Source organism: Eleutherodactylus coqui, chromosome 8, assembly GCF_035609145.1.
Source record: "Eleutherodactylus coqui strain aEleCoq1 chromosome 8, aEleCoq1.hap1, whole genome shotgun sequence".
Lineage (NCBI taxonomy): Eukaryota > Metazoa > Chordata > Amphibia > Anura > Eleutherodactylidae > Eleutherodactylus > Eleutherodactylus coqui.
Genome location: NC_089844.1, coordinates 87354156 through 87380613, shown reverse-complemented (window position 1 = coordinate 87380613; position 26458 = coordinate 87354156). Strand labels below are relative to the sequence as shown.

General features: G+C 46.1%; 1 protein-coding gene across 2 annotated transcripts; it reads right to left on the bottom strand.

The window, feature by feature from the left end:
* On the bottom strand, positions 1-26356 carry WDSUB1 (WD repeat, sterile alpha motif and U-box domain containing 1). Of its 2 annotated transcripts, none has more exons than XM_066575986.1 (11): positions 26312-26356; positions 19539-19946; positions 16568-16752; positions 10286-10378; positions 10114-10207; positions 7119-7152; positions 5698-5738; positions 4913-5139; positions 3883-4062; positions 3657-3797; positions 1-457 (listed from the first exon to the last, which is right to left on the bottom strand). In XM_066575986.1, exons 2-11 carry the CDS (start codon positions 19934-19936, stop codon positions 282-284), a joined length of 1569 nt encoding a protein of 522 aa, XP_066432083.1. In that variant the 5' UTR covers positions 19937-19946; positions 26312-26356; the 3' UTR covers positions 1-281. The 2 variants fall into 2 exon arrangements, with proteins under 2 accessions (XP_066432083.1, XP_066432084.1); XM_066575987.1 differs by having other exon boundaries at positions 5033-5139.
* Positions 26357-26458: the final 102 nt, after the last annotated feature.

The following is a 26458-nucleotide window of genomic DNA, read 5'->3' as shown; positions in this document are numbered from 1 at the left end:
TTATTGAAATATTACCATTTAATATTACATGAATACAAGGTAACGCCATAAATCACAGCGATCACCTGCACAATCTGCAATACTTTACAGAGATGGTCCCTAGAGCTGGGTTATGTAATAATTTACCTGCTACACAGGGACCATCTCTTACCAGAAAGCTCATGAGCTGAGCAGAAACAAAAAAGTGCATCTTCTTCCCATGCATTCTGCATTGGGAGTTTAGACATGGCAGATGTGTCACAGATTTTCAGTAAGGAATGTTGGGTAGATACCACTTTGTTTCAGGATGAAATATAGTTTTTTTCCTCTGACCTGGTGTCTAGCCAGCGATTCAGCGCCATTTTTAATGTCCTGTTGGGTGTGAGGAGAAGGTTCTCTAAGGGAAGATTGGTCATGGGACTTGTCCTCTTCGTACTGATCCAGCTCTCAATGGCCTTTCTCTCATAGGAATATCCATCTGCATTTTTATAATAAAAAGGCACAATTAATATACTTACAACAAAACATCATGGCGCTCACTTGTAGGCAGTCTGTATTTAAGGAATTTTTAACCAATTATCTTTCTCATGGGCCATACCTGATGCCCCAAACCCCTCAATCAGCAGAACAAAACTGGAGTGCCCATTGGTACATAAGTGCACCTTGATAAACAATGAAGTTGTCCGGAGTCCTTTGTTCTGCTGTTCTCTGGGGGTCCTGTGGTCCTATTACTAGTAATGGCCATCACTTGAAAACCCCTTTAATGAGAATCTGAGAACAGTACCCTAGTAATATTAAAGGGGGTGTTTGGGCCTTTTTGGACTTTTCTCTATTGATGACCTATATCTTCAGGATAGCTGATAAGTAGGGGCCCGTCGCTCAGGATCCTCACAGATCAGCTGATACCCGGAACAGCTGTCAGTGCGGACAGCACTGTCAACATTACAATGGCCCGGTTTGGTACTACAGGCCCAGCTCCCATTGAATTCAATGAGAGCTGCACCTGCAATACCAACCTGGGTCACTAAACTGTGGACTGTGCAATCTGCTTCCCCTGCTGTCAGTAGGGACAGCTGTGATGGGCATCAGCTGATCTGTGAGGATCCTGAACACCAGGCCCCTGCTGATCAGCTATTGCGGACCTACCGAGAATAGGTCATCAATAGGAAGAAGAAAAAAAATCTAAACGTAATGGACACCCCCTTTAAGTGGGTGTAATTGTGAACACTCAATGGATGCTACTTCCTCTCAAACTGTCAATAATGCGTCTAGTAAAACATTTAGTACATATGTACCTCTTCTGTGTGAGGTGACTCAACCAATCGAGGAGAACTCAGGTTATAGGACTCCTCATAGCCCCAATTCCAGGTGCAATACATTGCAACCATGTGCTTAACCTGCACCAACTGCATTGTAAAAGCATGTAGGATTCTCAGTGGTGGGGAGCAAGTCGCAGGAGGTGCCTGTACCTATAGGAGTCATGTAGACGGAGCTAAAAACTTTTGGTTCTCCAACTGGACCTTCGGGTGGCCGTATGCTGCTCTTACTCCCCCTAGTTCAGCTGTGACATGACATTCCAGAGACCCTCATCTAATCGCTGCCTGGGATTTATATCACTTATCAATGAGGTGACTGATGAACTTTGCTCCGAACCTGGTGAATACATGTGGGACATGGCTATATAAAATCTGTCTCACTGCCTCTATAAAAACATATTTAAAGAATAAAGCTACACTTTCTGTCAAGGCATCATTTCTACCCGACGGTTGTGATAAAAGAAAAGTAGTTTTGTGCAAATCGCCCGTCAGTGCAAGTCTGAAATTATTTTGTGCGTTTTCATCACAGATCTGTCACAGGAATAATCTAAGATGCTCTCAGAAGTCCCCAGTCGGCCGAATGCTTTCATGTGTAAATAGGAAGAACAGAAACGGGGACGTGACTTGCTAATTAATTGAAGTTGACAATCTTTTCCTTTAAGTTTTTCTGGTTGACTGAAAAAATAAATTAACTCTTTATGCAACCACATAGATGTCTAGGAGGCGGCGGCTATTCAAGAATATAACCCCAGCAATCTGTGCCAGAACTACAGTGACACATCGGCTCAGCAGATGTATATGCTATTCAGGGCGTTGCAAGCTAGATGAGGACCTTGATGAGTGCAGTAACTAATGCAAATACTGGTTGTCTCAGAGGTCACGGAAGAGATTTTCTGTGCTAGCTACAGAAGGGTTTCAGAAAACGAGGGGCAGCAGACGAGACCTCCTCTCCCAGGTCATGCTTCTTCAGTACTCAGGGAGTCTATTGGGATTAGGCCACTTAAGGTTGGTCAGCTGTAGAAAATCTACAGCATTTCCAATAGCGCCATAGTGGTTGAGATTTAAACAAATATCTTCCATGTGCTGCGGCGGGGTTAAAAAAAAAAAAAAAAAGATCTAAAGAAAAAATTTGTAGTGCAGATTTTATATCCCGCACCAGGCAAGTTTTTCACTGGATTTCACTCTATGAAATGATAGGGTGAATTGCGAAGCATTTCCGCAACAAAAGTACCCCATTTGGTGCAGTTTTTGCTGCTGCGGATTCTCTTCTAATGTGGCCATACTTTTAGGCCTCCCTCACACAGGTGTTTGCAGAAACATAGCATTGATTCCACCTGGTTTCAGCAGCACTGGCTGTGATAAAAAAAAAATTAAAAATCAATACTCACCTAGCAGAGAAAGCCACTGTCCAGACCTTGTGAAGCCGGCAGATAGCTGTGATTGGCTGTGTCGGCTGAGTGACAGCCGGCTGAGCTAAATCAGAGCCAATGAATGAATGGCTGTGATTGGCTCAGCCAGCTGTCACTCAGCCACTCAGAGCAATCTTTTGCTGGAGGCGGGGATTCAGAATGTCCATTACCATTATAAGTTCCTCTGAAGGCTGACAAATCCCGAGAGCACCACAGGGGACAGCGACATCACCTGCAAGGGGAGTATTGATTTTTTTTTTTGGACTCAGGCAGTGTAGCTAAGGCGTTCAGCGCTGCCAAAAGCTCTGTACCAAGTTGTGCCACGTTTTCGGTAGCACTGAAACCACTGCCCATTCATTTCAATGGACAAGACAGGGCTGAAAACGGCGAATAATAGAACATGCAACGCTGTCAGCCTTGTGTGAGCAGACCTATTGAAATGAATGGGAGCGTTGTACAATCTTTAGCGCTGTGCTGAAAAAGCAGCGCTAAGCGCTGTACAAAAACGCCTGTGTGAGGGAGGCCTTAAAGACCTTTCATGGGGGTGGAATTGTTCTGCAGAACAATCAGCAGAAAATACAACACTAAAATCTGCATGGCTAACGTGTAGATTTAGATATGGAATTGAATAAGGCCTCATTATGCCGGCAATTCCTCATTAAGATGTACAGATTTCCACGTCAGCAAATTCTGCAGAACAATTTGCAGCCGTGTGAAAGGTGCCTTACAAATCCCTTAATTTGGGAAACAATCACCTTTTCAGAACTGCACAGAAGTTGTAACTGTTTGAGGCAGGATTGTGGAAAGGTAAATGCCCACTGGGAGTTTTAGGACCGGCCCTACGGCACCATGCTATTCACTTTACCTAGCACTGGTAATGGGGCTCTGTAGGATGTGGCACCATGTCTCTCTATTGACGTAGACAGCAACTTGGTTCAAGTGACCATATTACCTGACGCAATGACCGGGTCCTTCATAACATCACATGTGATGGGGCAGAGAAATTCCTCTGGGATTTTAGAAGACACTGCTTTCATTTTGCTTTTCAAATCTTCAATTTTCCTCAAAATTTTATTTCTCAGCCCCAAGGACTCTGCCGAAGCAAACACTATGATTAGAGCCGGTCACAAGTCTATGAATGTACCACTACCGCCGTCTCCATCCACATTATATCATACCAATCTTGAGATCATGAAGGAGGATGTCCTTGGTGAGGCCGAGTAATTCTTTACCATCGATGTTGTTTGCGCTAAAATGAGGTTCTACCTCCAGCAGACTCTCGTTGGCGAGCCACGTCCTCACATCATCCTCTGTCCAGGACTCAACATCAAACTCTGCTTTCCTCTTTATTCGGACACCTGTAACCCAAAAGGGGAAACTAAACATTTAAATGTAAAATACAGGGGGTGAGAGAGAACAATAATTCGATAGGCCAGCTAATGACTTGAAAGGATGAGATAAGTCATTGCTTCCAACTTCTGATTTTTGCCGGGACTTATCAGGGATCATGGAATTGAGATACTATCATGGAAAGCTGCCTGTAAAGATGACCGCTCACTACAATGTCCCATATGAAATCATCAAATATATGTTTACAGGTCCCTTAAAGAAAATACTAAAAGGGGATGCCCAACTTAAAAAGTGATGATAATGTGCTAGGATATGCCATCACTTTCTGATCGGTGGAGGGTCCAGTCTCTGGGACTATCACTAATTGATGGGGCTGCAGTAATTATTTAGTACTGAGTCCTCTTCTAAATTTATGCCACACAGTGATGTTGCTTGCCAGCGGGCTGTACAGGGAACTGCAGCTGGCCCCATCCACTTGAATGGGACTGTGCTGCAGTTCCTTGCTGTGAAGGAAAACAGTAAAAAGGGACACAGGGCCAATTCAGGACTCCGGTCTCGATTCTCAACATCAGTGGAGGTCCAAGAGGTTATACTACCCATTAATCAAAGTTATGGCACATGCAATGATGAAAAATCACTCTAAGATGGCAATGCCCTTTAAAGTTGGCCTACAGGGGCAATCATTGATTAGAAATCTTTCCCACTGCCAATGAAAATCAGGCTTGCATGCATCCAAGACAAGGGTGTTCTTGCTCCCCTTGACATGTACAACTTTTTACCCAGTCACATGAGAAGTAGAGTCTTCAGTTTGTTGTAAAACATCCGGTTACAGTGACCATTAGTACTTTCTTACAGGACCTGCACAGTGTTTTCTGTTTACTTCACATGGGGGCACATGATGATGGAGTCTTCTTGAAGGGCAAATCCTCTGAACGGATAGTAGATATCTTGAAAGTTCAGGTGCTGGAATGAACTTGCCTGGTGAATCACTTTTTCGTCCCAATTTCCAGATGGTTACAGTCTTGTCCATAGACCCTGTGGCCAGCAGAGGTTGGTTTGGAGCCAATGCACAGGTCGTCACATAGCTGTGGAGGAAACGCCATCCTGGTTAGATTATATTGTGAGCATGATACTAGAAAGCCCTATGATAACCTGATTGGAGGGCGGCTCTGAACCACGTCCGATGTTTACCTGGTTCTCCGGAGCTGCCGTTTCACAATACAGGAAAACATGACGCATTGAGAACACGGAGTCTCATTGTTCTTCCTTTGGCAGCGGAGCTTACAACATGTACCTAGTGCACATTCCTAGCATGTCAGTAGCGCATGCCAAGGTCAGAGCTGGTGACATCTCCCTGTCCTGTGTAACACTGTACAGAACATCCTCAGCAGATGCTAGATCTTATAGTAATGTACGTCCTCCTGACCTCTTGTTTCTACCTTACCCCCATTGATTGTAAGCACTCATGGGTTGAGCCTCATTTTATCTTATGTCTATACTTATAGTTATGTCCATTCTTCGGACACGTTTACGTGTAATTGCATATCTATATACTGCACTGTACAATGCCACAACATCATATGTATCTTGTCAATCCCAGGATGACCCCAGCTACATAGAATAGTTTGCTAAATTCTACGCACCGTTTGTGATGAGTTAGGATGTGCCGAATGCAGCCGGTTTTCTACAAAAAAAAGGAAGAATACAAGTTTACAGATTGAGCATAAATGTTCATGTAATTGGGTCAGAACATCTCCCTGCATCCAACAAACTTTCATCAATGGCAAAAGGGTCATTTACGATAAAGAATGGACAGAGATACCTTAGACCTAAAAGGATTCTGAGGACCCACCTTTATATAGCATAGCAAATGCACATCCCCACACACTGTAAATATACGGCGGGCGGTGACTGATGGTGTATAGAGTGGGCTCAGGGGCTAAGCTCGCTCCATGCACAGCATGGATCAGAGCCAGCTCCGCTTGCTGCCATTAACTGCAGTTGCCAGAACATCTAAGTAGCAAGTCTCGGGATGGGGGGGGGGGGGTTACCTACCCGCAACACAACAGTGGAGTGCCAGTGGGTTCACATAGCAGGCCAAAGCCTAGAAAAGGCTTCCAAGGCTGCCATATGTTACAGTTTATTAAGCTCTACCTGTGTGTGGCAAGGCTTAATAGACTAATCATTAAAAATATAATATACTACAATACTGAAGTATTGGAGTATGTTGTAAAAGCAATCAAACTACTGCAAGGTCACAGTCCCCTATGGGCAGTAAAAAAAAAAAAAAAAAAAAAGGGTTAAATCAAATTTTTAACAATACTTAAAATACAAAAAAATGTTACGTTTTCCCACAGTCTGTAAAAGTCTATGGCTATAAGAAAAGAAAACCTCAGTGCTAGAATTACCTTTTTTTTTATGGACACCCGTCTTCTAAAAAAATAATCAAAAAGTGTGTGCTCCAAAACAATACCAATCAAAACTACAAGTCACCCCACAAAAAAACAAGTTCTCACACAGCCCCACCAATGGAAAAGTAAAAAAGCTATCTGCCTCAGAATAGGATGACAGAATGAAATACATACATTAGAACACTGCATACATGTGGTGTGACCACATATGTACTAATCTGCAGAATAAAAAGGTAACTAACGTGTCCTTTGTGCTGCACCATGAAAACCCTAAAAATAAAACCCAGGAAAACAAAGGTACAAAAGGTTAAACTGTTGTTACTATTGTAATTATGTGATTCACACTTCAGATTAACCTGTATAAATACAGCGAGCGCCCCCTAGTGGCAGGCACAACTAAATGGTTTCCACGGTTGTGCGAAAGGAAAGAATTATCACAGGTTTTGGAATAAGTCAGAGGATTCTGTGTGTGTTACAGTCCCCTTGCTTTCAACATAGACTGGAGAGAAGAGTGAAATTCGCCTTCATACTAACATTTTGTGGCCCCCGATCAACACGATCTGCTCACGTGTTTTCAATAACATATCAGAAGATGAAGGCGCACATAATTCTTTAAGGACTTTTTTTTAATGATGTAACAAATAAACACTTACTGCTGCATAGATAATAACCGACTTGTCTATAGACCTGTAAGACAGAAAAGTAAAGGTGGACATAAGGTACAATGAAATGCTTTGTTGAATAAGTTACATTTGTCACTAGGATCACACAGGAAGAGCTGGGTGACGGGCCTCGTGGAGCTATAATGGAAGCCATTATGGTTTCATTGTATCTTTCTAAGTTTCCGATATAGAATGAAGACCTAATCTTCGCTAAAATTTCTGCATTTAAGATAATTGAAAGAGGAATTGTTTGCTGCCCCCTAGTGTCCCTATGCAAAATTACATTAAAAAGTTCCCCAGGTTCAAGTGAATAACAACCTGCCTGCTTTCTCTAGGGCAGGGGTCCCCAACAGGTCATGTTTTCAGGATCTCCTATAGCAGGAACACCTGTGGCAATGTCTGAGGCACAATATTTACATCACCTGTGTAATTCTGAGGAAATCCTGAAAACATGACCTGTTGGCGGTCCCTGAGGACTGGAGTTGGGGAACACTGCTCTAGGGTTGCTGATGGGATGTCTGGTATCCAAGGCAGATGCCCATGTATAGACAGGAAAAACACACTGATGTGCCAAAAGTCATGGGATAGCAGTATATCATTTGATTATGCAGCAGCGTTATCTCAGGTGATGTCTTGGGGACGCCCACACCTGTATAAGCTGAGAGGTGTTGTCTTGTGGGTGAGGATGAACACTGGCCAGCGCGTTCATGGCGATGTGAATTATTAGAGTTCGAATGAGGCACGATAGCGGGAGCCTGATGGATGGGGGATTCCATTTCCAAAGTTGTGTGAGCATTTAACATTCCTTGATCTACAGTGTCACATGTATACTGGGAATACGTCAAAGAAAGCACTCCTACCCACAGTGGGCAGTGTCGTTTTTTCTCCCCTATTTTAATGTCTGAGGGCTTGTTTTTTGAGTGCCGAGTTGTATTTTTCAATGGTACTTTTAATGTACTAAAAAAACCTTTAAAAAAAAATTTAAAGTAGAGTATAATGAAGAAAAACAACAAAATTCCACCATCTTTCGGTGCGTCTTGTTTCTACGGCGCACAAACTGCAACAAAAATGACCTGATAACTTTATTCTATGGGTCAGTACGATTACTATATCACCAAACTTATTATAGGTTTTTTTCTGTACTACTTTTATTTTAATTTTTTAAATTATTTTCTGCTGCCATCTATTTTCTGCTTTCCATTGTCGTAGTTGTGCGAGGGCTTTGTTTTTGCGGGACGTTCTATAGTTTGCGTTGGTATCATTTTGGAATACATACGACTTTTCTCGTGTTCTTTATTTGTTTTTCTGATGACGTTTACCGTGCACGTTAAATAATGCGCTACTATGACAGATCAGACTTCTATGGACACAGCGATATCAAATATGTATTTTTGGTTTTTTAGATTCTTTTAATATAAATATGGCAAAAGGGTGGTTTTTTAAACTTGTATTACTTTTTTTTAATGATTAGTAAAACTTTATTAATCTTATTTTTACTTTTTTTCATAGTCCTTAGAGGGGACAAAAACTTGTGACGCTTTGATCGCTACTGCAGTATGATGTAATGCAATAGCATTACATCATACTGCTACCGGGCAGGCATTCTATCAAGCCACCCCATGGGTATGGCTTGATAGGCATTCTGCCATGACAGCCCTGGGGTCTTATAGAAGGCACCCGGCTACCATGACACTCGTGCGGCTCCCTGCGATCTCATTGCAGTGAGCAGTACAGGACCCTCGAAAAAAGGGTTAACAGCTCCGATGAGCCTCGCAGATTATCGGATCTGTTGCCGGCAGGGGTCGGCTGTAAGAAAGAGCCGATGCCCGCATTGTATCAAGGGAGATCACCCCGCAATCTCTCCTCATACATACCCGGGCACTGCAGGACGTAAATGATTGCGATCAGCGACGTCTGGCTAGAATTGTCTATTTAAATAGACAAGAGACTCCACAGAAATCACATCCACTAAAGGAGGCCCCACACACATATTCTGCAGGTCAGTGCAGAGTTCTTTAACTTCCCACCAGAGTGTCTCTGATAACACCACGACACCGGACACAGCACCTCACCTGGGCTTGTGAGGTTGCTAATTGAACCGTAGAGGACTTGGCAAGATGTGGGGTAGTCTGACAAGTCATGGCACAAGTGTTTCAAGTTGATGGTAGGGTTGTGTGGTGCAGACCCCTTTAAGCCATGGAGCCCAGCTGTTAACAAGGCACTGCTCAGGCTGGTGGTTCCATACTGGTGTGGGTTGCATTCTCATGGCATGGCTTGGGTCTATTGGTCCACCTAAACATATCATTGACCAGGGACCGCTACATTTCACTGTTTGGTGACCATTTACAGCCCTTCATGAACTTCATGTAATGATGGGATATTCCAGCAGGGTAATGCACCATGCCATTGGGCTTAAGTTGTCCAGAATTAATTTGAGGAGCATCATGAAGAGTTCCTATGAATTATGTGGCCCGACATGAGCCTAATCAAACATTTATGGGATGTGGTGGAGAGGTCCATTCGCACCCGAGATCCTGCACCATGGAGCTGTGGATGACTATCCAAAAGGCATGGCTCAACGTTCCGCCAAACTTTTTTTTTGTCAACTTGTGCAATTGATGCCACACTGAGATGCTGCTGCAGCAACTTCACCTACACAATTAGTTTGTGCTCCATGAGCTTTGGCAGGCCAGTGTAGCCCATTTAACCCTTCGTCTCCTAGCCTCCTGCTGTTTTTATTAATTTCCGGTTGCTTTAATAATGCTAACATATTCCACAGCGCTGTATGGAACGGTCAACACTTCTTGTCTAGTTTCTCTCTCTCAGGCACATACACTGGGGTCAATTTCATAATTCTGTAGGTTTCTGGAGTGTGGAAGCAAACCAAACAATCCACTGGGAAGTGATGCGCACATGAAGAGAACCGTGATACAACTTTTGTCATATATGTTACAATTCTGGAGAATACCTTTAAGAAAAAGCTTACCCGGAGACAATGGTTTCACCATCGCTGGAGAACGCACAGGCCAGGATCGGGGCTGAATGGCCACTAAGGGTTAGCTTGCATCTCATGTCAAAACCTTTAGTGTAAAGAGAAGAAACCATAAATGCTGTAATCTAAGCGCTTCCACCGTTGGCACTACAAGGATTACTGTTACCTTTCTCATCATCAAAGGATATCAGCCAGATTCTGATTTCATTATCTTGACCACAAGATACCATCTTATAGCACTCGATGCCCTGTGTTGTGTCTGAGAACAAAACCATAAATGTCAATAATAGGCGATACGCTAAATCTATATCACGCTTATATGACTGCCCGGCTAATGCCATCATCCATTCCTCCAATGTTTCACTCTCACTGGGTAAAAAATATAGAGGGCTTCATCCATAACAAGTGGTGCAAAGAAGAAGTGTCGAGTCCAACCAGCGCTAGAACAATACTCTAGTTTCTATGGAGAACACCCCTACTTGTGTGAAGCTGGAAAATATCATTAAATAGTAATAGGATTAAATTGATTGTATGAAACTAAAAAAGTCTCCAGTAATAGCACCACTCTTGTCCATCAGTCACTTCTGGTATTGCAGCTCGGCCATATTTAGATAAATGGTTCCTTATTAATATATGTTGTACACAATAGAACAGTGGAAAATAGCTTCAAAATGAACAAAAAGTGAAATTATCCGGCGCTTGCCTTTGTGGGATAAAGCCTACTTGATCTTTATGTACAAATTTTGGAAGAAAATCATTCAGTCGTTTTGCTAAGATGCTGGTGAAAATTTTATAGTCTATATTTAGCAGCGATATCGGTCTACAATTTTTCAGGGATAGCGGGTCTTTGTTTGCTTTAGGTATTACCATTAGATTTGAGTTGAGAAACTCTGCTGGTGGGACTTGTCCTTCCATTATGGTTCGATACATTTCCCTTAGCGGTCCAATCAGGGAATCTTTGTATTTTTTATAGTATATGGCTGTAAGGCCATCTGGGCCTGGGGCTTTCCCTGGTTTTAAATTTATTACCTCAGCTATTTCCTCATCCGTGATGGCGGTGTTTAGTGACTCCCTTTGCTCTTGAGAGATGCTAGGCAGTGGCAGTGAATCCATGAATTCCTCTCTTTGGTTTTCACCCCCCCCCCCCCCCCCCCCTTTGTGTTCCTGGTACAGGGAAGTATAGAAGCTGGCAAATGTATCATAAATTTTGGTTGGGTTGGTGGTCGTAGTGTTATGAGGGGTATATAGTTTAAATACTGAGTTGAGTCTCTGTGTGTCATGCAGTTTTGCAACTAGCAGTTTATCCGGTTTGTTTGCAAATTTGTAGTATTTGGTCCATTGTAGTGCCCGCTCTACTTTTTCTGATAGTATGATATTTAGTTGTAGTTTGGGGTCTCTAATTTCTTTTGTGGTTGCTTGAGATGGGTTACGCTGATTGAGATTCTCCAAGAGAAATAGCCTTCTCTCTAGTGCTTGGAGAGCTTTAGATTTTTCCTTCTTTTTTTTGGAGGAGAGCTGAATTAATCGGCAACGTATGTATGCTTTGTGGGAAAGCCAGACCCATTGCGGTTTGGCTTCTGGGCCTTTAGTAAGTTCGAAGAATTCTATAATTTGTCTCGAGATTTTGCTCGAGCTAGTTGGGTCTTTCAATAGTGCCTCATTCAGCCTCCATCTATAGATATTCTTAGTGGTTTTACCTAATTCTATCTCGCAGAGTACCAAGTTGTGGTCGGACCATGCACACGGGTAGTGCCTGGTGGTCACGAGTTGGGGTAAGAGTGATGTTGAAATCAGAACATAGTCGAGCCTTGAGTATGTCTGACTAGAAGTAGAGAAAAAAAGTGTATCCTCTATCTTTTCCGCGGACCTCTCTCCAACAGTCTGCCAATCTGTGTTGCTCTAATTTGGTTTCCCAGTCTTTTCTCTGCTTAGCTGAAAATTTATCTGGGGTGTTACTTGACCTGTCAAGTGTCCAGTGGAAGAGGAAATTGAAGTCTCCTGCCCACAGTATCTTGTGTTGTGGAAATCTATTTAGTTGGTTCGCTACTAATCGCAACGTGGGCCAGGGATTTTCCGAGGGTGCGTACATGTTGATTATTAGAATTGGTTGGTCCTGTAAGATACCCCATGTAAGGCAGTATTTTCCCTCTTGGTCACTTTCTGATTGTATTTCATGGAGAGGGAATGAATTGTGTATTAATGTCATAACCCCTCTATGTTTCTTGCTAGCTGTGGATGTGAAGGTTCTTGTGTAATTGCGGGTAATGTATCTGGGTGCTGAGGTGTGGAAGAAATGTGTCTCCTGGATGCATATTATGTCTGGTTTGTGTTTGGCGTATATCATAAGGGCTTTTCTCCTTTTGCTCCTCCGTCCCTCCACTAGTATGTCCCGATCATAGTTTTTTTTTTTCGTTGTTTGTTTTCTCTTCCTTTTCCTCTCCCTCTCCTCACCATCCCCCTTCTCACCTCTCTCCATCTCGCCTGGGTGTAGGGGAGGTTGGAGAGACGAGTCCAAAGCATCCAGTTCAGTTAGTTTGTGCTATATTCAGAACAAATTGGGCCCGCTGCTTCTCGCTCTTCGGTCTCGGGGTCTGTTCTATATCAGGTGTGGTGTGACCCAGGTTCGCCTGGGGCGTGGGCGAGGTCGTCCGGTCTCTTGTGGTCTTTCTACTTGTATCTGTGCTCTCTCTAGGGCTTTGTAGGCCTCTCCCAGGGTTTTCGCTGCATATGATCTGCCCTGGTTTTGGAAAAGGAGCGCAAAGGGGAATGCCCATTTGTATCTTATATTGGCCGCAATCAAGGCCTGCGTAATTGGCCGGAAGGATCTCCTTTTCGCCAGTGTTGATGGGGCAATGTCCGCATATAATTGAACACTAGAAGACATCCCCGGTAGTGGGGCGAGATTTCTGGCTGCTGTCAGGAGCTGATCTCTCACCTCACTATAGTGCAACTTGAGCACCACATCCCTGGGCATCTCCGGGTTCGGGGGCTTGGCCAGCGCTCTATGAATTCGGTCAATTCTGAGTGATGCTTGGTCGATCTGGGGTAGGATTGCCGAAAAGAGGTTGATCGCAGTTTCCTTCAGGGCTGTGATCGATTCTGGCAGTCCCCGAATTCTGATGTTGGATCGGTGGGATCAATTTTCGAGGTCTTCAAATTTGGTCTCCAGCTGTTCTATTTTAGTTTCCAACTCTGCTACATAGCTTCGGTCTGTTTCTATAACCTCGATTATGTCTTCCGTTTTCCTCTCTAGTTCTTCAGTTCTCTGTCCCAGGTCCCGGATCTGGTCAGTGAAGTCCTTCACTGCTGCCGAGAGCTCTGTTTTGAAATTATTTTTTACATCTGCTCTAGCAGACTGGAATGGTCTGTGGTGTCCTGTCTGGTTTCTAACGTGTCATCTTCTGCGTCGATTTCTGAGGGGCTTCTGGACGCTGTGGGGGAGGGAGGGTCTGCTTGAGACTGGAATGCAAACATATTTAATAGAGTGCCTTTAGATGGGGTCTTCGTTGTTTTACCTTTGGTTTTAGTCATACTTTTTGGTGGCTGAATGATAAGGCTTGATAAAGACTGGATTTCCACCAGCCGAAACGTTGTATTTTACTATGCAAGATGAATTAAAGATGGAGTTTTAATACCTACGAAGATTATCTACTTATCTTACTGACACCCCTGATGCTGCTGATTTACCATTTATCTGGTGGCTGAATGAGATTGACAAAGGGTGCTAGTGACTCTTGTTCCAATTATCTTATAGCATAGTGCAAATGTCCCGATGGAGCAGATACTAGGGATTCATTCTCCGTTGTGTCTAGTTCTGCTTAAGCGTTGAGTGGGGGCTTGCTTCTTGGCTCGAGGTTGGGATCCGTATTGTTTCGTATTGGAAATAGCTGAGATGCATTGGGGCATAAGGGTCATCAAATTGTTTTGGTTAGAGTGAGGCCTCCTGTTTAGCTTTGTTTGCGGGCAGGGGGGGGTATCCCATCTTGCATCAGGGTTATTTGCTGCTGTTTTGGGGGTCTTCCTTCTGTCCCCAAAGTGTGAGGTTATTGTGCAGAGATATTGTGGGTCTCCCCCTGTCTGAGTCCGTGGTGGGGGGGTTTGGGAGCCGTTCAAATTGGGCTAGGTTATTTCTGCTCTGTTGTGCCCTGAATCTTCCGCTTCTGCGACTTATGGGTGGTTGGATGCACCTTATATTACAGGTGCGTTTAATCAGTCTATGGTGGCCTGCACTTGGCTCAGGCCTCCCCTTTCTCAGCCCTTCTCCTCCGTAACGTGGCCTGTTTCAGGGGTCCCCCGGGGCCTATTTACCCCGTGCATAGTCAGTCCTTTTATGCTGTAGTGTGTGGGGAAGGAGTCCTCCCTTCATGCTGAGTACCAGCTAAGTCTCTGGCTGGGTCCTCTGGGTCTGTTGGGGACTCTGACCCTGCTGTGGTGTGGTAGATGCCTTGGGCTCTTTTCCCCTACCTCTGGGTCCCTTTCTGTCTCCCCCGCTAGCCGTTTGATGAGGCTTATCGCCTCTTTTCTTTTGTTCTGCTCCCGCTCTGGCTACGAGAAGCTCCGGTCCTCTCTCCGCCTGGTCCTCCCCTTCCTCTCTACGCTTGGTAAGCGGGGTAGGCCCTCTCTCCCGGTGCCTTGGGTCTCTCCCAGAAGGTTTCTGCTGAGCGGAGGTACCTCGCGACCCCTTCTCCCCCCTTCCGGTCGCAGCGCCTCCCGAACTCAAGCCCGCGGCTTCAGGCCCGCCCGCAGGCTGAAAATCAGTCTGCCGCGGATTCGGCCGCAAGACGGCTCAATCTGTTCCTCCTGTTAAGGGGAGCCGAATCGCCGGGTTTTCAAGCTCCTCTTGTCGCTGTTGCCCCCTCGATTTGCCGCTTTTAGCTGCTGGCTGTGGAGGAGCGCTGGTGCATGCGTCCGCTCTCCTCTCCCTCCAAGCCTCGCCTTTCGAGCGTCTACTTTTGATTTAGTTCAAAATGAAAAAGGACCCGGTGAACAGTTGATCGGTTTGACTCTTGGGCTGGCTTTACATGACCGAACTTCAAGAGCGGAATCTGCAATCGTCACCCATGTGGACGATCTGCAGTATTCCACATCCATTGTAAAATAGAACTTACGCATGTTTGCTTAGATGAGCAGATAGCGATTTCCGCAAGCGGATTTAAAATTGCACCATGGTCTATTTTTGTGCAGAATCTGTATGGACAGCTTCCATTAAGGTCAATGGAAGCTGTCCAACCTGCAGTCTATCTGCAATATCAACTGCAGATTAGCTGCGCCAACACCTAGCAATGGCGCCGAAAAAACAAATGTTTAAAGAAAAAAAAAAACTATTGTACATAACCGACGGCGAGCATCTGCAATCATCCGCAATACAGAAAGAGAAGGTACGCAGGGTCGCCGGCCAGGGTCCGAACTGCGGGCTACCATATGAGAAATCCGGCTCTGCCGTGTGCAGCCGGCCTTTATGTGCTACAGTTTATTTGCCCAATCAATAGCCCAAGCAATGGACCTTAAGCCAGACGTCAGCACTAGGTCTGTACAGCCTCTAAATGTATATAGTACTACTTATATTCATGGACAGCAAAAATGGATCCTGAAAATGGTGAGGAACAGTGATACAAAAGTTGTACCTTTCATTGTACAATGATTAAATAGTAGCTGCACTTTTTGAAAACTTTTGATATGTCAGAGCCAGAAACACCAATTCTTTTTTTTGTCTGCATCTTTTAAAAACGCACAGACTGCACACAGATGGCATCCATGTAACGTCCATTTTTTTCTTTCCCCATTGACTTGAATGGGCGAGTTCTCTCCGTAAAACACATCAGAAAGATGAATGCGATTAGTTTTTTCATGCAATCCGTGTCTGCGTGAAAAACTCGATCATGTGTGTTGCACCACAGAATAATATGCTGTCCGTGTTTAGTCCGTTTTTTTAAAATCTGAAACCACACTGATATAAAAAAAAGCTAATGCGCCGGAGGCCTTAAGGGCCATTTACATGGGCAGATTATCACATAGAATGTGTTCAAACAAACAAATTTTCAGGATAATCATTGTGTCCAAATGCACCGCCATCGTGCACTATTCGTTTGAAGCTCGCTAGTCGCTCACTTTCAACCAGCATAAAAATCATCGCTGGATCACTGGCTTCTCGCTGAGTAAACGCTTAGCACTGAGCAAGAAGCCAGCAAGGATCTGCCTGTCTAAACGCTCTGGATGAGTGCTAACAACCTAGCGGTGACGTCAGTGCTCGTGCAGTCGCTTAGCAGAATGTCCTCCCGTCTAAGTTGGACATTACTTTTTAAGTTTTATTCACATAAGGAAAACCTGCTTCATTAACAAACTGAGATGACCTTTATCTCCTGTCGCCTGAATTGCAATAACCGTCATATTAGATACCTGCATGGAGCTGCCTGCAGCACATGCGTCCTTACGTTGTCCCTTTACTAACCTGTTACGGGTTGTGGAGAGAAGTCGCAGCACGTCACTCCCAGATCATGAGACTTGTCACTGTACAAACATCGCATGTTCTCATCCCAGGCTGTGAGGTCCCCGGCTGAGGAACCAGTGATGAAAAGATTCCCTCCCGGGGAGAAGGCACAAGCCACCAGAGAGCCGTCCTTCACCAAGCCCGCTCTGCAAGGAGGAAGACATTGAGGACTCTTAATCATACCGGTATACTCGCCTACAGTGAAGCAAGTGCTGCGGAATAAGGTGGCGCCGTACAAATAAAGATTATTTACCAAGGTTGTATCTCACTTTTCAACAACTCTGCAAAGAGCCTTTTACATGGGTAAATTATTGGGCACAATCATTCATCGGAACGTCCAAATACCTGATTATCCGCACGTCTGTAAGCGCAGATGATTAGCCGAAGAACAAGCAAACGCTCATTAGTTGATTGGCATGTTTTATGCTAGTATAAAACGAAAAAAGAACGGGGCTTGGTACTGTGTTAGCCAGTAGAGCAAAGTATGATTGTTCTTAGTGAGAGAAACCAAGTTATCTTGTAGATATGATACCTTTTAATGGCTAACAAAAATACATGCTGTACAGCAAGCTTTCAGGTCTTCTATCAATCCTTCATCAGGCTAAAATGAAACAAATGCAGAGAGGACACCCCTCTTGATTGAAATACAAATGTTCACACACAGAAATTTGAGACTGTTTTGCACTCAAAACGTAAAACAGACAAAACGGAGTGGAGACATAAATACTTAATCAGTCCACTGAGCTTAGAAATGTGACAGTTTTATGTGCCTTAGCTCTCCTTCAACATGCACATTGAAGGATCGATAGAAAACCTGAAAGCTTGCTGTAACATCATGTATTTTTGTTAGGCATCATATCTACAAGATTACTTGGTTTCTCTCACTAAGAGCAATCACATTATGCTAGTATAAAAACGCTCGCTGGTCGGCAGGATGTCCCACTGTCTAAACAGCTGACCAAGGTGAGCCGTACAGGAATAAACAATTAGTATGGGCAATCGACTGCTGTGTGTGAAAGGCAGTGGACAAGAGCTGACAGACATGCTTTCTTAAAGGAGATGTCTCGAGGTAGGAGTGGATTTTTTTTTATTGCCCAGTCCCCCTAATTAAGCATACATTACTAAGCCCCCCTGTAAATGACTTTTCTAGCTGGTTTGTACTTACAGTTCCAGCGTTTCAGCAACTTATAAAAATTTTCCCAAGATGGCCGCCGGCTCTTTTCCCGTTGCTTGCTGTAGCCCGACGTGCGCGCTCCCGAGATGCTACCAGCTGTGTTTCCCTGACAACCAGACGCCCCGCAGCCGCCGACCGGACCCCTGGAGTGAACACGGCCGACCAGTCACCCACCGCCAGGCAGCAGGTAACCGGCGCAGCCCCCCCCCCCCCATCACAGCGACAGGCCCCCCCCATCGCAGCGACAGGCCCCCCCCCCCATATCGCAGCGACAGCCCCCCCCCCATATCGCAGCGACAGCCCCCCCCCATATCGTAGCGACAGCCCCCCCCCCATATCGCAGCGACAGCCCCCCCCCCCATATCGCAGCGACAGCCCCCCCCCCATATCGCAGCGACAGCCCCCCCCCCATATCGCAGCGACAGCCCCCCCCCCCATATCGCAGCGACAGCCCCCCCCCATATCGCAGCGACAGCCCCCCCCCCCCATATCGCAGCGACAGCCCCCCCCCCATATCGCAGCGACAGCCCCCCCCCCCATATCGCAGCGACAGCCCCCCCCCCCATATCGCAGCGACAGCCCCCCCCCCCATATCGCAGCGACAGCATCCCCCCATATCGCAGCGGCAGCCCCCCCCCCCCCGGCCCAGCGGCAGCCCCCCCCCCCCCCGGCCCAGCGGCAGCCCGCCCGGCCCATCACTTACCTGGGCGGCAGGACGGCGGGACAGCTGGGCGGCTTCTTGGGACAGCTCGGCAGCTCTGCACCTTCCTCTAACAGAGGGTGGTACAGAATGGCCGCTCCAGCGCGCTCCCGAGCAGTGACAGCTCGTCTGCGCATGCGCAGAAGAGCTGTAGCGGGGAGCACACTGAAGCGGCTCGTGCTGAAAGGAGAAGACCGGACTGCGCAAGCGCGTCTAAAAAAGCAAGCTGCCAGCGAATTTAGACGGAACCATGGAGACGAGGACGCTAGCAACGGAGCAGGTAAGTGAATAACTTCTGTATGGCTCATATTTAATGCACGATGTACATTACAAAGTGCATTAATATGGCCATACGGAAGTGTATAACCCCACTTGCTGCTGCGAGACAACCCCTTTAACTGGCAGATTCTCAGCCCTTTTAAAAGGACCTTTAGGTTGTGATCACATGTTGTGTTCATTCATGTTTTTCTGCCACGGTTTTCCCAAACCGCAGCGGAACTGCTGCATTCTTGCACCAAATTGCAATGTGCGAACACGGCATGGTCAGACATCCATGGTGTATTCCATTATTATGCCATAACTGTGTTTAGTAGGAAAATCCCCATTAAGGCCTCGTTCACACAGTGGGATGTGTGCATGGATTCAGCGTCAAAATCCACATGGTTTGCACATCCCATTACGTTCAATGGGAATCCATGCCATGTTGGCACGTCGGTTCTTGACGCAGTTTCTGTGGCGGGTGGCTGTATGTGGAATGAGTGGGGCCAAATAGGTTTGCAGATCTGCAGCATTTCAGAATTGAAATCTGTGAGTCAGTCTTGGATTCTACTACGGGTTCCACTGTGGATTTTTTTGATGGACAAACCCGCTATGTAAACAAGGCCCAAGTACTTATGGTGGTTCTTTAAGTGGTAGAGTTTTTCTGTAGCATATGAACGTCTGGTAAGTTGGGGGTCACAGCTCAGAGAAGACTCCTCTGACCCGGTGATCACAAAGCAGTTTCCATCATCCACAGTCTACAGTGTAGAGCTGCACAGGATCCCCAGTATCACACATACCTGTGAAACTTCAGCAAGGGGACATTCCATAACACCACAGAGCCGTCCGAAGCCCCCGAGGCTAAATACGTGGAGCTAGGCGAGAACCTGCAGACCCTAACTGGGCTGCCGCGCGGCTGCTCCAAAGATGCCAAAATCTGTCCGTTGCACATACTCCAGAGGATGGTTTTACCGTCTGTTGAACACGAAGCCAGGACGGACTGACTAGGAGAGAAGCAGCAACAATGGACGGCATAAGAGTGTCCCCGCAGCGGGGAGAACGATACCTCTTTAAAGTCTTTCAGGAAATAAACCCGGATAGTTTTATCCAAGGAACATGTAGCAAGGAGAGAGTCCGAGAACGAGCAGCTGTTTACATCGTCTATGTGATCCGCCAGCGTCGCAACTAATTCCACCATTTTACTGAGTCTGAAAGAGAAGTACATGAAACTTGGTTAACTCCATTGTATTACTTTATATATGCCAAGATGGATACCATTACAATACAGGCCTCACATGCCCATCAGATTTACTATAATTTGTGCCAGAAGCCGAAACCTTTGCCAACTTGTAGATAGATCTCACCCTGGCACGTGGACTGCAATAAGTGTGCAACTCGTAGTAAACTTGGCGCACTTCACTCTGGGGAATTCTGTACTTAGAAAGGCAGTGGTTTTATAGGACTTTCTCCCTATGTTTATAAAGGCAATTATTTTATAGTACAAAACATGCAAACGGTTCACACCTAGGCCGGCTTCACACAGGCGAGAAAATCACGTGAGATTCGTACGTTGCGAGACGCACAAATATGAACCCCAAACTCTTTTGAATGGGGTCATACACATGAGCAATTTTTTTTCCCACATGGCAACGCAATGCAGGATTCAAATCGCGGCATGTCCTATCTTGTGCGCGTTCTCGCATCGCACTGCCCATTGTTTTCAATGGGACCCGCAGCAGCAATCAGGGATTGAAGGCACTGAACAAATCTTTTAATTCAGCTCCAAACTTTTCAGACCTATTGGGGAAGCAGAGTGATAATTCCTACAGAACGCATTTTGTGGCTCCCATGGGTTTCTTATGCTCAACCCCACAGGTTCTCGGGATGCTTTATCCAGAAGGTACTTCGGTCGGGCACAAAATGTGACTCAGTACTTTCATGTCTTCTAGCAGGAATATACTGGGGCACATTTATCCTTGTAATTACACCAATTTTGTCTGTATACCTTTGGGCCCGGTCAGCTTATACAAACCCATGACTCTCAGCAGCATCTTCTACATCTCTGCTACCCAGGATCCCACATGGTCTGCTGCCAATAACATATTTTCCACATTTTTAATTCAACATGAAGAAAACCAACTTCATCATCTTTGTCCCATCTCGAACAATCCTTTTAATTACAATGAATGGATCCTCATTTTCCCCGGGCTCATATGTCCGCACCCTCGGGGGTGACAACTGATTCTGTTCCTCAAACTTTACATACACATCCTCACTGCCCCCAACTCAAAAACCTAACACTTGTACCCCTCCAATTCCTTAACTCTGCTGCCCGGATAATGCACCTCTCCGCATTGCACCCCTGCCGATCCCTCCACTGGCTACCCGTCGTCCAGAATCTTATAGATAACCCAATATTCCGGTATACCGGTGCTCGCTGGATGTAACCGTGTGCGGACGATACCCGAAGCTGCCTGCCCAAATACAAGTAACCAAAGATATCTTGTGCCCTCCTAGATACACACTGTGTATATAACAGAAAGTGCCTGCAGGGTGCCGAGAAGCGATGTAAAGGACAAAATGCTATCGCGGACTAACCACGGTCACACAGATGGCTGTCCACAGTAGAGGTTGTAGTCACATGATACCACGTTTTTCTGTAAAGGCTACAAGCAGTTTGTCAGATCCAAGTTTCGTCGTGAAGATACCTGCGGACTTCATCCAAATCTGGATCAGTCAATTAACCACTTGAGGACCAGACTGTTTTGGTCCTAAAGCACCAGATACTTCTTCCCAATTCTATGCATTTGCTGGTTTAATGTTTTTTGTTTTTTTTCCTAGACTGCCAAAATTATTTTTGCTGTGTTTTTTTTTGCAATATATAGGGCTATTTTTAATACCCTTTTTTCTGTTTTTGTTTGTTTTATTAGTGGTCATGTGTACAAAAGGTTAAAACAAATATTTACATTGATAGTTCCTTATTTTTAAAATTAGTATATTTACACTAAAAATAAAGAGTAGAGGAGCAGTTTCCTGTTTTGTTTTGGATACCTCAGTTTACAGGGCAGCTATGGTGACAACTTAGTTTGGCCTGGGCAGCAGATAGTTTATTATTATTACTTTTTTAAAATATATTTGCATTTCATTCTGTAATATTTTTACCCAGTTTTGTAATACTTTTAACATCTATGTCCCCCATGACATCATATAAGGCCTCTGGGACACATTCACAAAGTTATTTTTTTAACTTCGCAGTTTTTCTCTGAAACAGGGAAATCCATAAAGATGCCCCTGTAGTCGCTGGCAGAGCTGGCCCGAGGTCTGCAAGACCTAGCGAGCTTCTCTACACCAGGAGGCACCCGGCGATCACGTGATCGCCTGGACCAATAGAGAAACCCCCACTTTTCCCCCTCCCCTCTATTCGCTGCATAGCGCTCACTGAGAACTATATAGCCTGCAGGACAGAAGGCAGAAGCAGCTATAAACCACATCTGTCTTCTCCAGCGGGTCCTCAGCTGTCTCTGAAAGCCGAGCACCCGACCTGCTCCTGCCAGATTGCAGAAGCTTTACTCCCACGCCGTATTTTTACTTACAGCGCAGGACATGTTCGGTCTTAGGGCGCATTCAGACGACCGTATATCGGCTGGGTTTTCACGCCCAGCCGATATACGCCTCTCTCTGCAGGGGGGGGGGGCGGAGCTGAAAGAACCGGGAGTAGTGCACTGAGCTCCCGCCCCCTCTCTGCCTCCTCTCCGCCCCCCTGCACTATTTTCAGTGAGGAGAAACTTAGCCCCGCCCTGCCTCCTCTCATTGCAAATAGTGCAGAGGGGCGGAGAGGGGGCGGGAGCTCAGAGCACTGCTCCCGGCTCTTCCAGCCTCCTACCCCTGCAGAGAGAGACGCCGTATATCGGCCGGCGTGAATACCCAGCCGATATACGGTCGTGTGAATGCACCCTTAAACAGGTTAAACTATACATAGCTTTTACAGAAAACACAATATCATCTGGCTATAACCTCTACCAATGACGAGAGCGGACAGCCATTTATGTGACAGCGGTCAGTCGACGATATGAGTTTGCCCTTTACCTCAGTTTCTTTGTCTACTGCAAGCACTTACTAACTACCTGTGGTTATATACATTATATACATTGATACCAGTCATTCTGTTATCAATAACCTACAATCCGGTCCACAACCTGTTCCCATCCTACATCCAACCTCATCTCCCAATACTTCCCCCATAATCTCCTTTATACAACCTTACCTCCCGTCCCCTTCCTCTGTAAGCCCTCATCGGTGGAGTCCTCCATCCTCTGTGCCAGTCTGTTGCTCATTTAGGCCGCCTGCAGACGGGCGGGTCGGATCCGGCGGCGAGGATTCTCGCCGCGGGACCCGAGCGCCTTCAGGGACCAGCGCGTACTCACCCGCGCCCTGCAGCTTCGGCTCTTTCATGTGCCGGCTGCCGGGCAACCGGCGCATGCGCAGACCAGAGCCGGCGGCGTGTGAGTGACGTTTCTGTGCGGGGCTCGAAATAGGGCATGCCGCGATTTGTTTGCCGTGCGAGATTTCGCGCGGCCGTCTGCATAGGATTGCGTTTGTTAACGCAATCCTATACAGGCTTCCAGCGGCGGAAATCTCGCGGGAATTTCCACCCGTGTGCAGGCGCCCTAAGTCTAAGTAAAGGCCTTAAGCCTCATGTTCACAGGTGGATCAGATTCCGCATGCGGGAGCCTGCAGTGGAATCCAACCCTGCCCGCGGTCGAGGACTATGCTCACGAGTCCGGGTCTTCTATCTTCTTCACTGCAGATGTGTGCGGAAGCGCCGGTCGGCGTGCCACCGCACAAGTGCAGTAGTTTTTTTGTTAAACTCCTCCTTTTCCACGGAATCCTTGGCCTGGCCACGGATCGGTCAGCTTCCCTTGACTTCATTGGGAGCTGTACGTGCAGGACCCGCAGTAAAATGCAGCATGCTGCTATTTGTTTCCTGGACCAAAAGGTCTGCAAAACAAATCCGCATGCTTTAATTCAGGTGCGGACACCCATGCTTCCCTATGGGTGGCTAGATTCGTGGATCTTCCGCAAATCAATTCTGCCCATGGACATTGGGTCTGATACGTACTTGTTTGTATTATAAAAGGAGTTGTCCAGGGAGACTAAATTCTTACACGGACCTGCGGTGTGGGAACCTCCACTTCTGGCTCGGTCTCTACACGGGGTTACATGTTACAGCCCTTCTCTGATGTCATCACAGGCGCTGGCCACTCAGCTCATTGTAATAACTGACCCCCTTCTCTGACTATCACTGCATCGGCTGTAACAGAGAACGAGCCGACTCGAATGCAAAAGGAACTTTCTAGGCTATTGTTATCGTAACCTCAGGATAGTCCATCAATAGTTGATCCGCTGGGGTCCGCCACTCAGGCCCCGACCGATCAGCTATTTAGGAGGCACTGTCGTCACTGACAAGCAGATCACTCCGATCTGTGTAGTCACTGGGTGCTGATAACTGCAGGCGCAGTTAGCATTAAAGTCAATGAGAGCTGCATCGGCAATTACCAGCGCCGACCACTACACAGACCTCTGCTTACACACTGTGCTTTGAAAGTGACAGTGGGCACTCGTACAGTTGATTGGTCAGGGACCCAACAGCGGACCCCAGCCAATCAGTTATCGATGAACTATCCACAGATACGTCAATAAAAATAGCCCAGAAAACCCCTTTAAAATAATCCTAACATACAGCCACCTTGATGACTTGACAGGCACAGAAAGAGGAGTCATACCATATGACCCCTGTAAGTATTGTACCTAAAGGGGCTGTCCCACTACTTGTGGTTTTCAGACAGCTCCGTATGTTGCACAGTGGCCAAGGTAGGTACTGCAAGCTGAATCTACTTGAAATGAATGGGGATCTGCCTGCAGAACCAACCCTGGCCACTGCACAATGTACGGAGCTGTCTGTAAACAGCTATAAGCGGGACAACCCCTTTAACCCTCCTCATATGCGCAGAGCCCCAGGACTGAGGCCAGGCTCACACAAGTGTAATTTAATAGCGTATTACATGCACATAATACGGAGTGAATACAGTCAATGAACGAACATTGCTTTTCACTGATCCACTCACACTTGTGTATAGTCATTGCGTAAAAAAACGCAGCTTGTTCCATTTTACCCCATATTACACGCAATAGAGCCCTCGAGCCTACACACGACCTGCGCCATTTACAAGCATAAGCTCCTGTTCATACCAGCACTTTCATGTATGCAGGAAGCATATGAGAAAAACACTTGCACTTTAAGCAGATGTTTACGTTTTTACGTCCTATGCGCGGTGTCCATTTTGATACTTCGATTCGGTTTTGACACGAAAATTGTAGATTTTTTTCACTGTAAACTTTTTTCTTAATAAACGTTTTATAGCTCACTTATCCTTTAAAGCATTTCATTACAAAAAAAGTAGTCCGGGCGCAGTCAACCGTATGTTCAGCGCATATTACGCAGGATCTGTACGCCCGCGTGATATGCGCTAACTTACATGCAATCAATTATATTTCCTTGCGCAGTTCCGCTTATATTCGCGTGTCAGAATTGCGTGATACACGAGTGCAAAAAATAACACAGCATGTTCTATTTTGCTGTATGTATGTGCAAGATAGAGCCCATTGTTCCCCGTTGTCGTGTATGTACGCGCGCCCATACGCACTTAGATTGCGTATGGGTGGCGGGGACACGCGTTATCGCTAATAATAGGGAAAAAACAGGTGTACTGCGCAAGTTCGCGGTCACGCGCAGTACAATTTTACCACCATACGCGGCGGTTTACATATGCGTATGAAGCATACAGCCATGCATTGCCCATGGACTACAAATATTAAAAAAGTATTAAAAGTTTATTTTTGTGGGACAAAAAGCGCAGTACGCCCACAACTTTCATTCCTACCCCCCAAAGAAACAACCGGAAGCGTACGCCTTGGTAAATGCGGTCAAACAATACGTACGCTGCCTAACTGAGTTTACCCGCTACAGTCTACAGGTCTGTTAAACGCTACATTTTCATCCGCTTTTTGGAGAAAAAAGCGTTTCTCTTATTTACAAAACTTTTGTGCCATTTTTCGTGCGTCACATAGCAGCGGCAGGCAGAAGCGTTATCTGCCTCCAGCCATGGATGCGCCTCGCCTCAGGGAATACGCTGCACAATACTCCATAGTCACCTGGCTAATATTAGTACGTGCCGCCCACTATGGTAGGTCTACTAAGAGGAGAAGCCAGTCTACAGGCGCCTCACTACTCCTAGCAGACCTCCATGGCACTGCTGCTTAGCAACAGCTTCTGGTGGTACGGGGCGGCACACTCACAACAATGGGGGGCACAGGTTTAACAAACTGGGGGTGACTACTTAAACACATACATCACTCAGCAGGAAAATGTTTGTATCCAGCTCGGCAATTCAATGTATCCTAACCCTGAAATGCTCAAAGGCATAAAAGAATGACTGGCATAATTCGTCTCCCCCTTGTTGCGTCGCCAAGTGGGACAGTCTGGACCCCCGCGCCACACACACACAGCACTCACCTGACAGAGCGCGTCCTGACCAGCAGGGGGCGGGGCGTGCACAGCAGTGAGGAGCACGGCGATGACGTCATTCCTATTCCCTAATCGGCCGCTGTTAGAGGAGTCACGTGGCGCTCTTAGGCTGTGAGTCACGTGACTCCATGTGCC